At 36.2% G+C, this 14595-nt stretch overlaps 1 protein-coding gene across 1 annotated transcript; it reads left to right on the top strand.

Annotated features, from left to right (window-relative positions):
* The first annotated feature begins 1398 nt into the window (after window positions 1–1398).
* LOC148678114 (olfactory receptor 2W1-like) lies at window positions 1399–2028 on the top strand. The gene has a single exon (XM_088639431.1). The coding sequence runs from the start codon at window positions 1399–1401 to the stop codon at window positions 2026–2028; it is 630 nt and encodes a 209-aa protein (XP_088495557.1).
* Window positions 2029–14595: the final 12567 nt, after the last annotated feature.

The following is a 14595-nucleotide window of genomic DNA, read 5'->3' as shown; positions in this document are numbered from 1 at the left end:
ATGTCACCCGTTTGTCTCTCTTGAGCTATGCAGTAGCTTGCATTACTACATATTTTACCCAAGACAAAGAGCGCATCGGGAGCAGTTCCTTGCTTTTCCACAAGCAGGAGTTAACAGAAGTACAATTTTCACTAAGATACAGTACATACTGTACACAATCAAACAGTTAAATTATTGTCTTTCAGGGAATTTCTCACACTGACAGACTGAAGGAACTGAACCTTTTTCAGTCTTGAATAGAGTAGAGTAGGTGACATGAAAGATGTATTAAATCTCCTGAAGGACATTGACAAAGTCAATACAGTGAACCTGTTCAGTATTAAGAGTGACTTTGTAACCAGGAAATACAAGTGGAAATTCTATGCTTGTGTATTTAAAACTGAGAAAACTAGGCACTTCTTTACACAAATAGATGTGGGAGCATGGAACAAGCTACCCAACCATGTTGGCATATTGTTACAGTATATATTACACATACTGATATATATATATATTACATATATACGTCTTTGTAGTTCAGGAGGGTAGCTGCGTCAGCATGGAATAAACCTATTACTTGTTCCTATATATCTTTGTTGCAATTGTTTTGGATTATTACTTAAACAGATAATGTTCCCATAATTATTTTGTTCATAGTATTTTTATTCATACAGAATTTGTATGTAATGTGCATGGACGAATCAGTGAGAAAAAGATCAGAAATTGATTTGTTTAAATAAAACTACAAAACATAACATAAATACCACAAACAGTTTTCTCTGAAAATATCAAATGACTGTCTTTCAATATCTTGGTTGCATGGTAGGACTGACTTTCAAAGAGTTAAAAGTGTTATATGAAGAAAAACAAGCCTTACAGCCAATGGCAGATCCCTTAAGGACACTGAAGCAAAAAAAAAAATTGCTAAAAGGAGGACCGTTTCAGTCCCTTTTAAATGCTGTATCTTGAATCCAGTGAAATAGTGTGTGGATTCTCATTTCTTCTACCTAATTTCTTTTGTGATGTGAAAAACTAGTGCTGTAATTTTCAATACAATCAACATCAATGGTTGGAAGTGAAACCAATGAAACAGCTGGATTCCTTTTGCTGGGTTTAGTTTACAGTAGCAAAGTAAGGCATGTCATCATTCCTATTCAAGTCATTTTCTTCATCATTGGCTTTTTAGCAAACAGCATGGTCATTCACATTGTTTCTACAAGGAGCTCAGTGAGAAATCCGAAAAATGTCCTTATTTCTCACCTTTGCTTGGTTGATCTTTTTGGACTCCTTACGTTCTCGCCTTATTTTATCACCAGATTTTCCATGTCTAGCACAGAACCCATTACTTTGAATTGGTGTCTCATACAATACTACTTCTTAAATGTCTTCACCTGCATTGGGTTGTGGATGGTGACATTCATGGCGATTGATAGGTTTGTTGTGATCTGCTACCCTTTCGACTATGAGATGAAAGTCTCCAATGACCGCGTCCATAAGTTCATAGTAATCTGCTGGGCTTTTGCCATTGTTTATCCCATGTTTTATATTTTCCCCTTCGTGGGTCATAAGCCCTGCTATCTTATTACTTCTAGCAGCTTTCTGTGCACTGGGGCTGCCTTGGAGGCTAGCCCATGTACCGTGTCTATCTCGGTCTTTCCCAGATACTACAGGCTTTTCATGATTGCTATACACTTAGCAGGTGGCCAAATAATTGTTGCTGTCTCTTACATGAAAATTCTGAAGGAGTCCCGCAGTACTCGTCTCACTGAAGCATCAAGGAAGGCAATGTACACTGTTGTCACACATGGCATTGTGCTGTCAATTTTCTTTGGGAATGCCTATTTGTTGTTTGTGACTGGCAGCTTGGAAATAAAGGACCCGGAGAAGAATACTGTCCTCACAGGTATCCGTCTCTCAGCCGATCTGCTGTATTTGAACATTCCTCCAACCCTAAACCCCATCATTTATGGCCTGAGGAATGAGGAAATGAGAAAGGAGATTTTCAAAATGCTGAAGAGGAAGCCCAAGATCAAGCCTGCTGGAGCATGATTAAGATAAAATATATCTTTGGGAGCACTTCCAGGTGTGTTTAAAAGGAGGTATTTTCACTGAAATTTCTACTCATTCCCAAATAAAATATCCATAGATACAGATTTTGCTAGCTGTAAGAGTGAGTGCCTAAATTATAGTTTCCTTTTAAAACTTTGTCAACATTAAGGGAGGTAGTTATTGTTGTGCGGTTTTAAGATAAAACATGTAGCAAAATTGGCACTGAAAAAGTTTATCAACAATATTAATACTGCCATTCTGTATGACATTAAAGGAATGCACTGAGCAATGCATGAGGATGGTTGTTAAGCAAACTTTGCTTAATTTGTTCAGTCTCTGTTTTTGTACATTACTGTCAAATTTGTCAGACATTTTAGAACTTTGTCTTCTTTTATGTTTTTACCCTTCTTTGTACTTTTTATGGTAAAGGTATATGCAACCAGTCTTACTACAGAATTAAGAATATGACTTTTAATTTGATAAACCTTTCCTTCATAATATTTTGAAAAAGGAACTTATGGGAACTGCACAATAACTAGCACCATATGACATTCCCTGTATGACAAGAAAACAGAATGAGATACAGAATTAAGTAACGCATTTTAAAATACTTATCACTCAAAAGGTTATGGACTGTGAAGCTTGAAAGTAAAACATTTTACCACGAATTGCAATCTTTTTTTAAAATATACTTTTAAAGCAATGCTATGGGACAAATAACACCCTCTGGTTGTTTGAGAGTTTCATTTTGCTTTGGTATGAGATTTCTTTCACTTGTGTTACTTTGTTGACTAATGGTCAATATGTTAGAGCAATACACTCCCTCTCTTTCTCTGATTTTGTATTACTTTAAATGCTTTTCGTGGTGGCTACTCTTGAAATATATGCTTATACAGTATATTATACTCAAACAAAGTAAAGACAATTGCCTCTATTTTATGCTGCACATAAACAGAGTATGTTATTTGACACTCCAGATGTTAGCTTAAAACCATTTAGAAAATAAAAGGATGATTCATGCTTGTGTCTTTATGTGTATTTTCTTGATCATGGAAGAGAAAATCTCTTCTCAGAGTAGTTTATTTTACAGCTGAAGGTAAAACTGATTAAGTATCTGTACATATGGAATGTGGATACTGAATCTTCATCTTAGTTTTGTGAATTCAAGGTTTTATGGAAGGTTTTGGGCATAAATAACTGTACTCAAAACCAGACTGAGTCAAACGATACTTGAAGCTTATAATACAATATATTACAATACAACCTGGTAGTATACATGTAGGCATACAGTACATCTTAAGAAAACAAAACTCCCCTTATTGAGATATAACTCAGATATTGTTAGAAGGAAGATTGGGTGTTGTCTTGCATGTCAATACCTAGACCAAATAATGTACACAAAGAAAAATTGAATACATTTTATATTACTTTTGTAGAAATATCTCTTTTCTAATGTATTAATATGCATTAGCTGTAAAATAAAGCATTAAATCTTTCCTTCAGAATTTTAGTTTGAAAGGTTGTTTTTTTGGTAAATCCCTAAACATGGCTTAACACAAAACATTATATTTGAAATCCTGCCTCTCAGAACAATCCATGTGATATTCAAATTACTCTGAATGCAGGGAGAGGTTGGACATGTTTTGGCAGAATTGTCAAAAACAAACACAGTGCTGGTCTTTGTCAAGTAAAGTCTAGTTTTGTTGTGATTAATATCTTATACTGTAACAAATTAGCCGTTACCCATCACCACCTTTGGATTCATGTCAATGCTGAACCACTTAGAAGAAAGTGCTGTATTAGCACGTAATTCATAGACAGCGAACTCCAAGTTAATTATAAAAGCAATATAGAGTATTAATCTAAGATATGGAATACCTTTTTCTGATTTATATGATAACTAACAATAGCTGAACAAGCTTCTGCTTGGAAATTACAGGGGCAATTCTAATAAGTCTGTCCTTCTGAAATTTTAAGTAGATCAGCATGCAGTTCTTAATAAAAGTGCTGTTGCTTTACTGTTAGAAAAATGACATTTTAAGTAGCTGTGACTTAAGAGAGTAAATATATTATATAGAACTACAATTTAACTAATAATTGTATGCATACAAAAATTATTGAAGAGCATGGAATATTAATCCTGGTCTGTAACATTGCAGGCATACCACACAAAACACACATTACAGTCCCAATCAGGCTTCTGCAGCCAAGTTTATTTCGAATAAGTAATAGGTTTATTCCATGCTGAAAAGAGAAGAGAAAACATATTTCGGCTGTGAAGCCTTCTTCAGGTGTGATGCAGCTACCGACCTGAACTACTTCTTTATTTATTTGTGTTTTTAAAGAATATAGATGTTTTTCACTGGACCTTATATGGTGTTTTTATGTTAACTATATTTAAAATGTAAAAACCAAGCCATAACCAACTATCCCCCAAGAAAATAAAACTAAGAAACATATCCGCAGATAATAGATGAATGTAATTCCAGTTATTAAATTTAAAGAATAAAGGTACTCATTACCAGGTTAATTAGCCATTATACAGAGTAGTTCACGTAGGTAGCCGTGTCAGCATGCGTAGGCTGCAAAGGAACAGGTAACACAACGTTGTGTTTCCTTTCTTTTCATTTCAGCATGGAATAAACCCGTTACCTGTTCCTTTGCATTATACAGAATAGCTCACACTAAATAAACCTGAGGTCATCGTAATCTGTACAAAACCATTAAAACTTCCTTTTTGGGATTTTAACAATTTTGCAACATTCTTTTAAGACTGTCTAATGTACTTCAGAGCTAATTTTATGACAAGAATAGAAAAAAATAGTTCTAGTCTTTAGTTTGAACACCTTTATTTGTTAAAAATGTTTTTATGTTTTAAAGTTCTTTCCACCTTTAGTGCAGTATTTTGTGCACCTACAAGAGTTAGTAAGAATTCAGACAAAGTTTTCATGTCCAGTATTAGAATGAAGGCCTTCAAAACATTATCCATTAAGATCTCTCCAATACATGATGAAGTATATCCCCAATATTTTTTGTTCAACAGAATAATTTTTAAACTATTGGTTGATAATTTGATAATCCATACAAATACAATGTGCTCACACAACATGGGTAGCTACAGCTGCAGCCATTCAAAATGAGTATTGCGTGAAATTATATGCAGTTTAGCGTGCAATACCGCAGAACGTGATTGGCTGGCCAAAATGACCGACAGGTCATTGTTAACCATCAATGTTAAGTATATTAATAATTAAAAAAAAACGTGAATTAGCAAACATGAATAATGTCAACAGTTGGAGTAAAAAACAGTTCAACCGGTTTAATTCAATTCAAAACACTTTATCAAGTGAGGCAATTTAACAGATGCCTCAAGCCTTAAAACGAAATATTTTGTCATTAGAACCGAAAATAAAGCGATATTAAAAATACTACTAAAACTATAATAACATGTCTAGTCGTTATTAACAGTATTAATTTAATAATAATTTCAAGCTTCTTGTATCTTTTTCAGTCATGTTTTTCTTTGGTTTTCATTACCTTCGCTTATTAAAACGCCTATTCGAGACACGATTTTTCAGATGTCAATAGCTTTGTGAACAAATGACACAGAGCCTGCAGGTTCAAATAGAGTGATTTGTGAAAAATTTCACAGTTTTTATTTAACAATATCTAGTACCTGGTTGCATTTTTAGAAACCTTAGTTTGAATAAACCAGATCCCAGGTGCAAGTGACTTCATAACACGAGAAGGCATTATGTTACATTTTTATGCATCAGTTGAAGCCTTCTGAAGTCTCTAAAAAACATAAAAATGTAACATAATATTGTGTGGCACAATGGGCAAAATCAAAAATAATGTAATGCTCCAGGGTTCACGTGGGTATGCGCCCTTGCTGCTGCCGCCTCAGGTTGGCAACCCACCGTCGGGGACTCGAATCTGGGCCTCTGGCATCACTCAACAGGGACCCAGCCACTTGAGCTAAAGGGAAATCTCCCCTCAGCCTGGCAGCTGCAGTCCCTGCTATTCACAGGGAAGGGCGGGGACGTCACCGCTCTGGTGAGCCAGCTCGAAGAACCTGCAATGGTGGCCGTATATACGTTACACTCTCCCCCACTTAATTCGCCATCCTCGGCGAAGGGCAATCCCATCCCACTTCTGACGTCAATGTAGGTTGTTCGAGCCAGGTTACCAGTGCGGTGACGTCATCGCCCTTCCGTGTGAATAGCAGGGACCGCAGCCGTCAGGCTGAAGGGAGGTTTCCCTCTAGATCAAGTGGCTGGGTCCCTTTTGAGTGACGCCGGAGGCCTAGGTTTGAGTCCCCGACAGTGGGGGCCAACCTGAAGCGGCAGTGGCGAGGGCGCATACCCACGTGAACCCCAAAGCGTTTCTTAATAAGAAACAATAATGTGTCTACCTAAAACAGACATTGCATGAGTTTAAAACCCATAAAAAACAGGTTTAGTTAAAAACACGAAATCCATGAAAAATGAGTGATCAGTTTAGAATCTTTGCGTAAGCTGCAACTTTTTAATTAAACATTTTAAACGCAACACGCATTTCGTTCAGATACAGTACAATCACATTCTCCTGTCTTCCCGTGGTGTGATGGAAATCAGCAGGTGGCTGAGAAAATAGCACACCGCCCACAGACCTCAGTCAGAGAAGAGGCGGTGCCGTAAGGAAACTGTTCTGCAGCTTGCAGTGTTTATGGCACTGAGCGCGTATGCCTTTAAAACTTGATAATGGAATTTAAATAATTTATTTTAACTTGAAATCTTTTAATTATCATTAAACATAGCTTTCTCACCAGTTAGTTTTTTATTTGAAACCATCATTAAACAAAGCAGGGGCTTATTGTACTTTCTAATGACATTACACATGGAAAGATTATACATTTTAATTGTTTTTAATTTTTTTTAAATTAATTTTAGAAAAGTTTCATCTACACAAATATCACAGACTATTTTCAATTGTATTCCTGAATGTTATGTCAGTTCAATATTTTATATACATCTAAATAAAGTCAGGTGTCAGGTGCATACACTATTAGTAATCAATAATTAGTATTAAAATTCGCACTTTGATTAATTGTTGCACTTCCACATCTTGTAAAAACATTAATTTGTAAGTGTTTTCAAACATACGTTAAATGTGACTATAAAAAAATAAGTAAAATACAAAACTTATAAAATAAAAAAATGAAGGTAAAATATAATTTAAAATTAAACCAGGATTCACTTTTTTTTGGTCTCTCCCTACTTTCTCTCACTGCGATTTGGACACAGAATGGTTAAAAATGGGGACAGGTCAGGCAGGCAGAGGGAAGGGGGAGAAGGGAGGCGTCTTCCCAGCTCTATGACTAAAGTGCCAAAGAGGAATTGCTTGAGCGACATACAGAGCCGGAAAAGTTTGGTGTCGTCTTCTCTGCTTTAATGGTACACTCCTTGTGGAAGAATTTTCACCTTGAACGTTTGCCCACCAGCTAACATGCAGAAGCAAACTGAATACAAAATGTACTTTTAAGAATAGCGATTACAAACATAAAAACTATACTTGCTTTATACTTTACGGGGTGGAGCGGTGGCTTTATGGCTACGGATCTGTGCCTTTGATTGGAAGGTTGCTGGTTCAAATCCTGCAGGTAGCAAAGGAATCCTACCCCAGTCGGCCCCTGAGCAAGGCCCTTAACCCAAACTGGTCCAGGGGCACTGTACAATGGCTGACCCTGTGCTCTGACCCCAAGCTTCTCTCCCTGTCTATGTGTCTGTGTCTCATGGAGAGCAAGCTGGGGTATGCGAAAAGACGAATTCCTAATGCAAGAAATTGTATAGGGCTAATAAAGCAACATTATTATCATTATCAGTGTATTAAAACTAACACTCTATGGGCACTACACTGTGAGTAACGCTGTCCAGTAAACCTCTTTTCCAAAGATTTCACGGGAGCAAGGTCATGTAGCCGATTCACAGCTGGATACAATTTTATCTTGCCTCATGAAAGCAAAACTTCAGATATTTGTCAAAATATTTACTAAAGTTATCCATCTCAGTAATCTCACTGTGCGCCACAGTGCTCACTCAATGTTCACACTCCCATTGAAATAAAAAACCTGTTTTCCGCATTATCACCTCACACCAGGGGGGATGGAAAAGTGCCGGCGGTCATTTATTTCACTCTCCATCACTCTGCCCAAACCCCCTGGCCAGACAAAGTTGATTAGAACTCATTCAAAAGGGTGTGGTGTGTTAACACGAACTCTGCTTAACAGAGCAAGGTGACTTTCTACTCAATTAAGTAAAGCTACAGTTCTTACAGTTTAAGTTCTTCAAGCAAAATTAGCAGGTTGTCACTTTGCAAGCAGTACACAAATTCTCAAAAGGTACCTTTTGTCTCTCATGCAAACTCAACAAAGGTTTATTTTTCATAATTCCGAATTTTGAACAATATGCCTAAGGGGCTCATTATAGAATAGTAGCAAATACGGTTCAAGCAGGAAAATTAAAATACCGCCCCCTCCCCACAGCCGGGCCTTGCCTCCTGCTGTTCCAAAGCCATATGGTTTCAAAGTATGTGTGAAACATCTTTTCTTACTCCAGTTATCAATCCAATCTAATTTTTACTCATCCGGCTACATAAAAAATATAGCCAAAAGATTAAATTCCAAGCTGAAAAGAAAAGACTCAATGTGTCTTCTCTCACTCTTCAGTTTACAGCTCGTCCATGGTCATTCATTATTAATATGGTAACTAACAGCAGGAATACAGATGGTTCAAGCCAGTTGCAGTGTGGTGACAGCATAGCCCTCTACTCCCCTGCAAATAACAGGGATATTGGCTGGCTAGGTTGAAGTTCTTCTGTAGCTCAGCTGGCAAAATGTCTGTTGAGCAATGCAGGAGACCCAGGTTTGAGCCCATGGCGTGAAGGATGAACTGGGACAGGAGCACAATCCCAAGAACCTGAATTCATTACAATATTATTAATATATTCTTTATTACATTTAAATTGGAATGTTTTTACAAATATAAGAAGAGACTATACACAACGTATAAATATAACCCTTTTCCCTCCTTTAACTTAAAGAACTCCATGAAGAAATCCTAAATCACTAAACCATCACTTATAATAATTCTTCCACATAAACCCACTCACACTGTAGCCAACAACAAGCTATAATAGTGGACTATTTTTATATATTTAGCTATGTAAGAAAAAGTAATTCTATGATCAGGCTTTGAACCACCTGGGTGCAGCGCACTACATGACAGTCCATTGCCTATTACCACTATAAGGACAATAATATATAAAAAACGAATGTCAAGTGTTTCTAAAATGTCCCCTTGTGATATTTTAGCTGCTTAGTTACACAACTTTATATTAATATTACTATCAAGGGGTATTACATCAGTACAACTTTTATGAAATTCAAGTATTTTAAACATTTAATGAAAAAGTAAAAATCTTACAGCGTACACAAAGATTCTAACCTGATCACGAGGAAAACAAACCACCCGTTTGTCGCTCATAAAAAGTGTTTTTTAAACCATCTAAGCCAGTTCTTTACAGCTTTTAAAGTCATGCAATGTTGATGCAGGAACACTTCACTGTATCTTTTTTTATTTCGTTTTTAAAAATTAAAAAAAATCATTTGCCCATTGTGTTGATAAGCTGTTCCACGATTACTGGCAATTGTAAAAAAAAAAAAAAAAAAAACTCTTCCCCCCACCTTGTTAAATTTAAAGATTTCCATGAAGAAATCCTTAAAAACAAAACCATCACGTATAATAATTCATCCAGCTGGTTCCCTGTTGAATGATGCTGACGGAGCAGGTTCAATCCCAGGCAGTGCACTATATAATACAGTTTAAACTTTTATCTTAAATTCCATGTTAAATTGTTGGCTGATTACATTTGGATTAAGACAAAATAGATTCTCAATTCGAATGTAAACCTGAAAGAGACACGTTTAAAATAAGCTATTATAGTGGACTATTTTTATGCATTCGGCGATGAGAAACAGTTTCTCATATAGCCAATTGATCGCGCTTTGAACCGCCTGGGTGCAGCTTGGTACATTACAGTACTCATTACCACTACAAGGACAATAGAAGTTTTTTTTAAAAAAAAACTAATTTCAAAATGTTTCCAAAACGTTCATATGTAATACTTTAGCTGCTTAGTTATATTAATATGAAATCGTGTAACTATCAAGTGATGTTAAATCACTACAACATTGATCTTTTTTTACAATAACAGCAAGTGATGTTCTTACTACATTTTCTTAGAAAAGTATAAAACGTAATAACTTTTTTTATGAAGTACAAAATATAAGATTAATTAGGTTAGAATAGGCACATTAAAACCAGAACCCACTGTAAGTTACCAAGTTAAATACTTTGAAGCATAAAATATTTATGCATAATTAAATTATGATGAAGGTGGAAGGTTGTATGCTTTTGTGGAACTGAGCAATCTCATATGAAATTGCCACACATTCTGAATTACTGTGGGAAATAAAGCCATCTTTAATGGGCTTTTTTTCTTTTGAATAAGCAATTATCTAGGATTCAAGTTTTATATCCCGGAGGGCCTCATACAAAGTTAAAAAAAAATGTAAGAATGACAATGCAAAGCATGAAGAAAGAAGTGCCAGGGAAGTCTGAGCTTGACAGTACAGCGCTTCAGAAAGTCAAGGAAGCTCTCTGCTGCCTAGACATCGGAGCTCACATTGATCTACCAAACACATCTGCAGCATGTTCCAAATTAATCTAAACTTTTAACTTAAACTTTCTGTCAAATTCTACTAAAGGCGAATCAAACAAAACTGTATCACAATAGTGCACCATTATCTTTAAAATATATTTAGAGCGTAGTTTAAAAAAAGTCATTTTTATTCACATTGCTGTACCCATGTTATCCGTGTTACGATCTCCTAAAAGCAAAAAGAAAGCCAACAAAAATGATTTCTGGTCATACAGTCAGTACTGGTACTGTTGAACACAGTCTATATCTATATTTCATTATTTTACTGATGTAAATAAATTATGACAGATATGCTTTATCAAAACAATATACTGTATTAAGCATTCGATTTATAGTTCAAAATTTTGAAATAGAATATGAAGTGGTTCAGATTAACTACACAATTACATTAACAAAATAAATGAATACTGTACAAGTTTTTTGCCCACAAAAAAAGCTTAAAGAAATCACCAGTTTGTGATTAACAGTAGCAGCATCTTTGGCTATATAGTAATAATTACTATGCAGGTAAAAGGAAAGAGTTAAATTTCAAAGGTAAATTAAAACAAAAATAATGAAACAAGATGTGTCAGTATCAGCTATTAGTGTTGTATTACACAAAAGAATGCCAACACATTAAAATTTAAGTATGGTTTGGGAATATTAAACAAAATATTTTGTGCTAAACGACTTGCTTTTCCTGCTTAAAACATGCAGCAAACCACTAAAGTAAAAGATCAGTCCTGGATAGAAAGATTCTTATTTAATAGAGCAATGTGTTGCTGCATAGTAGAGGTCAGACACAGGTTATTAGCAGCTTACCATTTCTGTCACGAAGAGTTTTCCCCTAAGCAGATGATAGAATCCAGAAGGGAGTGCAACATGTGGAAAAAACAAACAAACAAAAAAAAAAAAGGACTAGGATCGGGGCTGGTAGAAGAACAGGGGGGCGTGTCAAGTGCGCTGGTGCTCGGGGGTGGGGGAGAGGGGCGTGGCCAAGACAAAAGTCCAAGGAAAATCAAGGAAATGCAAATGTCCAGAGCCGGGTGGTCCATTAATGACAGAGACAAGACAAAGTTAAAAGCCGGAGAGGGATCCAGCGAAGGGACGGGGAAATAAAAATGGGAAACGGGGCCAGGCACTCCAGCCTCGGACCCAGATGGTCAGGACACCATTGTGCAGCCGATGCCGTCGAGCCTCTCCTGGATTCGCTGGTAGGCGGGCTTCTGGGCGTCTATCTTCGAAAGCTGACCCTGGATTGGTAGGAGCGTCTGGCTCTTGTAGGGAAGGGCTGGAACAGGAGGCAGGTGCAAAAATCAAGACAAACAAGGAAGAGCTGGAGCGTCCTTAAGAGGAGGGGCTTACAATCGTGACAATTAGAGTACAACACAATGCAGCGGTCACAGGAAACACATGGGAAAGCAAAAGGTTCCAACACTGATGCACACTGTAGATTAGAATCAGTTAGAAGGAATTAATCAGCAATTCTAACATAAATAGTAGCTAGTCAACTGCTATTTAGCAATGAGGAGATATTTATTTTCATTGTTAATTCAATTTGCTTTTTAGCTTTCAGACACATAATGTGAGAGTTTTCAAACTTTGACACTTATTAGTATGAATATAAATCTCCAAAAGAGTTTCCAAACATTCTTGTAAAGACAAAGTACAACTGCAGATACGAATTTGTTTTAAAGGATAACAATTTTGTGGAGTTTATTTGCAGGGTCTCCTAAGTAACCTAAGTATGGCTTGAAACTGAAGTATGAAGGCTTGTGTAAAGCAAAGAATAAGCCGCTGGCTGCTGTTTCCTGAAAACAAGCAAGGAAGTAAAAGTGGATCAAAAAGGTTAACTAGGTGTCACATGATGCTTTTTGACTGAGATGTTCGTTTGAAAGGGCATTTGGTTGCGATGCACTTCCCCGCGACACGCAATATACTGTATGTGTTTCACTTATGAAGATTAGAACCACACTTTGAACAGTGCAGTTGAGGCCCAGGCCTTCTTGGATGGACTTAATGTGGAGGAAACTAATAGCATTTTTGGTTATCAGGCAGATAGTTTCACAAAATAAAGATACGGTTTGTCTTGGTTAATCAAATGCCCCCTCATTTCACATTAGTTTTCATTTGTAGTCTAGCAAAGAGTATAAATAATTTAAATTTTCTTTCCTGATAGTTATTAGAGTTGCGTATATTATAGTGCATGGACTTAACAATGTTTTATTTCTGTTAAGATATACTTATACAGCCTTCTTTTTCTATCAATACCGATGCCAGTCTAACTCAGCTTAAGTATACTCTGCTTTTTCAACCCTTCCTTTTTATTTTGCTGTCTAAAATCCTTCACCATGCATTAATGCTCTCAAAATTAGTTTCAGTTGTATACTGTCATCAGCTTATCCCCCATGTTATAATGGAGAGGTAACATATGTGATCTCTCTTAACAAGGTTTAAATCATGTTATTAAATAGCAAAAACATTAGATTTTTTTTCTGAAAAAAGAGAACCCCCAGATTGCCTTTTTACAGGAGACCCACTTGTCTGATTTGAAAGACATTAAGCTACTGTATGTGGGAAATCGATGGGACATGTTTTTTACTCGTCCTTGAACACTAAGAGCCAGGAGTTGTTATCCTTATAGACGAGGACCTTCCTTTCTGACTGTATGAGATAATAAAAGATACTGTGAGATCTTCCGTTCTTATTCTGTTCTCCCCTTCTTAATTTATTCCTTTTTTATTGTATAATGTTAGCATGCCCAAAGGGGTTGGGCAGCCAGTTGACCTTGGACCCCTAGAGGTTATTTTTCTCCTTACTAAGGTTTTTGGATCTTCTCCTCCATTGTATTCTGGTCTTTTCTGTTCTGTATTCACAAAATGTATGGTCACTTGCTTTGTTAAGTGCCTTGGGACAACCTTGTTGTGAAAGGCACTATATAAAAATACTTTGAATTGAATTGAATTATTCTGGGGCACTTATACGGTGAACTCTTTACTACTAGGATGTGTTTGTGCTCACTATTCCTTTGAAGCCTCCTTCTTTTCTGGTTTGTTGTCAGATCTCTCCTCAATTCAAATTCCATTGATGCTCACAGGGGATGATTTTAATATTGTTATGAACACAGAGATTGATCAATCCCCAGACAATTTGACTTTATCTAGAAAAAGCTCCAGTCTAGTTGATTTCTGCAAGGGCTTGGAGCTCTTTGCCCTTTGGAGGTTGCTTAATTGAAAATGAAGAGATTACACATTTTTTTCACAACCCCATCAATCCTTTTCTAGAATTGACTTTTTCTGGTCATCCAGAATGACCTTTGACAGGGTCCAAAAATGTATGATTGGTGTTCAAACTCTATCTGACCACTCCCCAATTACTGTGGCTATTTCCCCTCCTGTCAGGGACTCTTCAAGTAGACACCGGTGCTTAAATCCCATTTTATTGATTTCTTTTGTTTTGTTCTCTTAATCTTATTGCTCTTCAATGATTGTATGTGAACAACAATAAAGAGAAAAACAACAAAACAATTTAAATTTAAATTTTAGTATTTTTGTTAATACTAAGGCCCAGTTTATTAGCCCAACTCCAAGAAGTAGAAGAGCCTCACACATTATTATTGGCTTCTTGACCTATTGTTACAATTAGCTAGCTTGGAAGATTCATAGATATTAAACATTTAATAAAAAACTGTTTTCAGATAGAGCAGTTGCACAAATAGGTCACATGCTTTAGGTAAACAGTATTAAAGTAAAGTATTGAAGTGAAAGAACAAAACAATACAGAAATCCTGGGCTTTACTCAATATTGTTTAAAATAAATGGACAAATC

This window comes from Lepisosteus platostomus, chromosome 1, assembly GCF_059453375.1.
Source record: "Lepisosteus platostomus isolate fLepPlt1 chromosome 1, fLepPlt1.hap1, whole genome shotgun sequence".
Taxonomy (NCBI): domain Eukaryota; kingdom Metazoa; phylum Chordata; class Actinopteri; order Semionotiformes; family Lepisosteidae; genus Lepisosteus; species Lepisosteus platostomus.
This window is presented reverse-complemented; position numbering and strand designations above follow the sequence as displayed.

Excerpts from the sequence above, each read along its gene's own strand:
- LOC148678114 (XM_088639431.1), top strand. The coding sequence starts at position 1,399 with ATGGCGATTGATAGGTTTGTTGTGATCTGCTACCCTTTCGACTATGAG.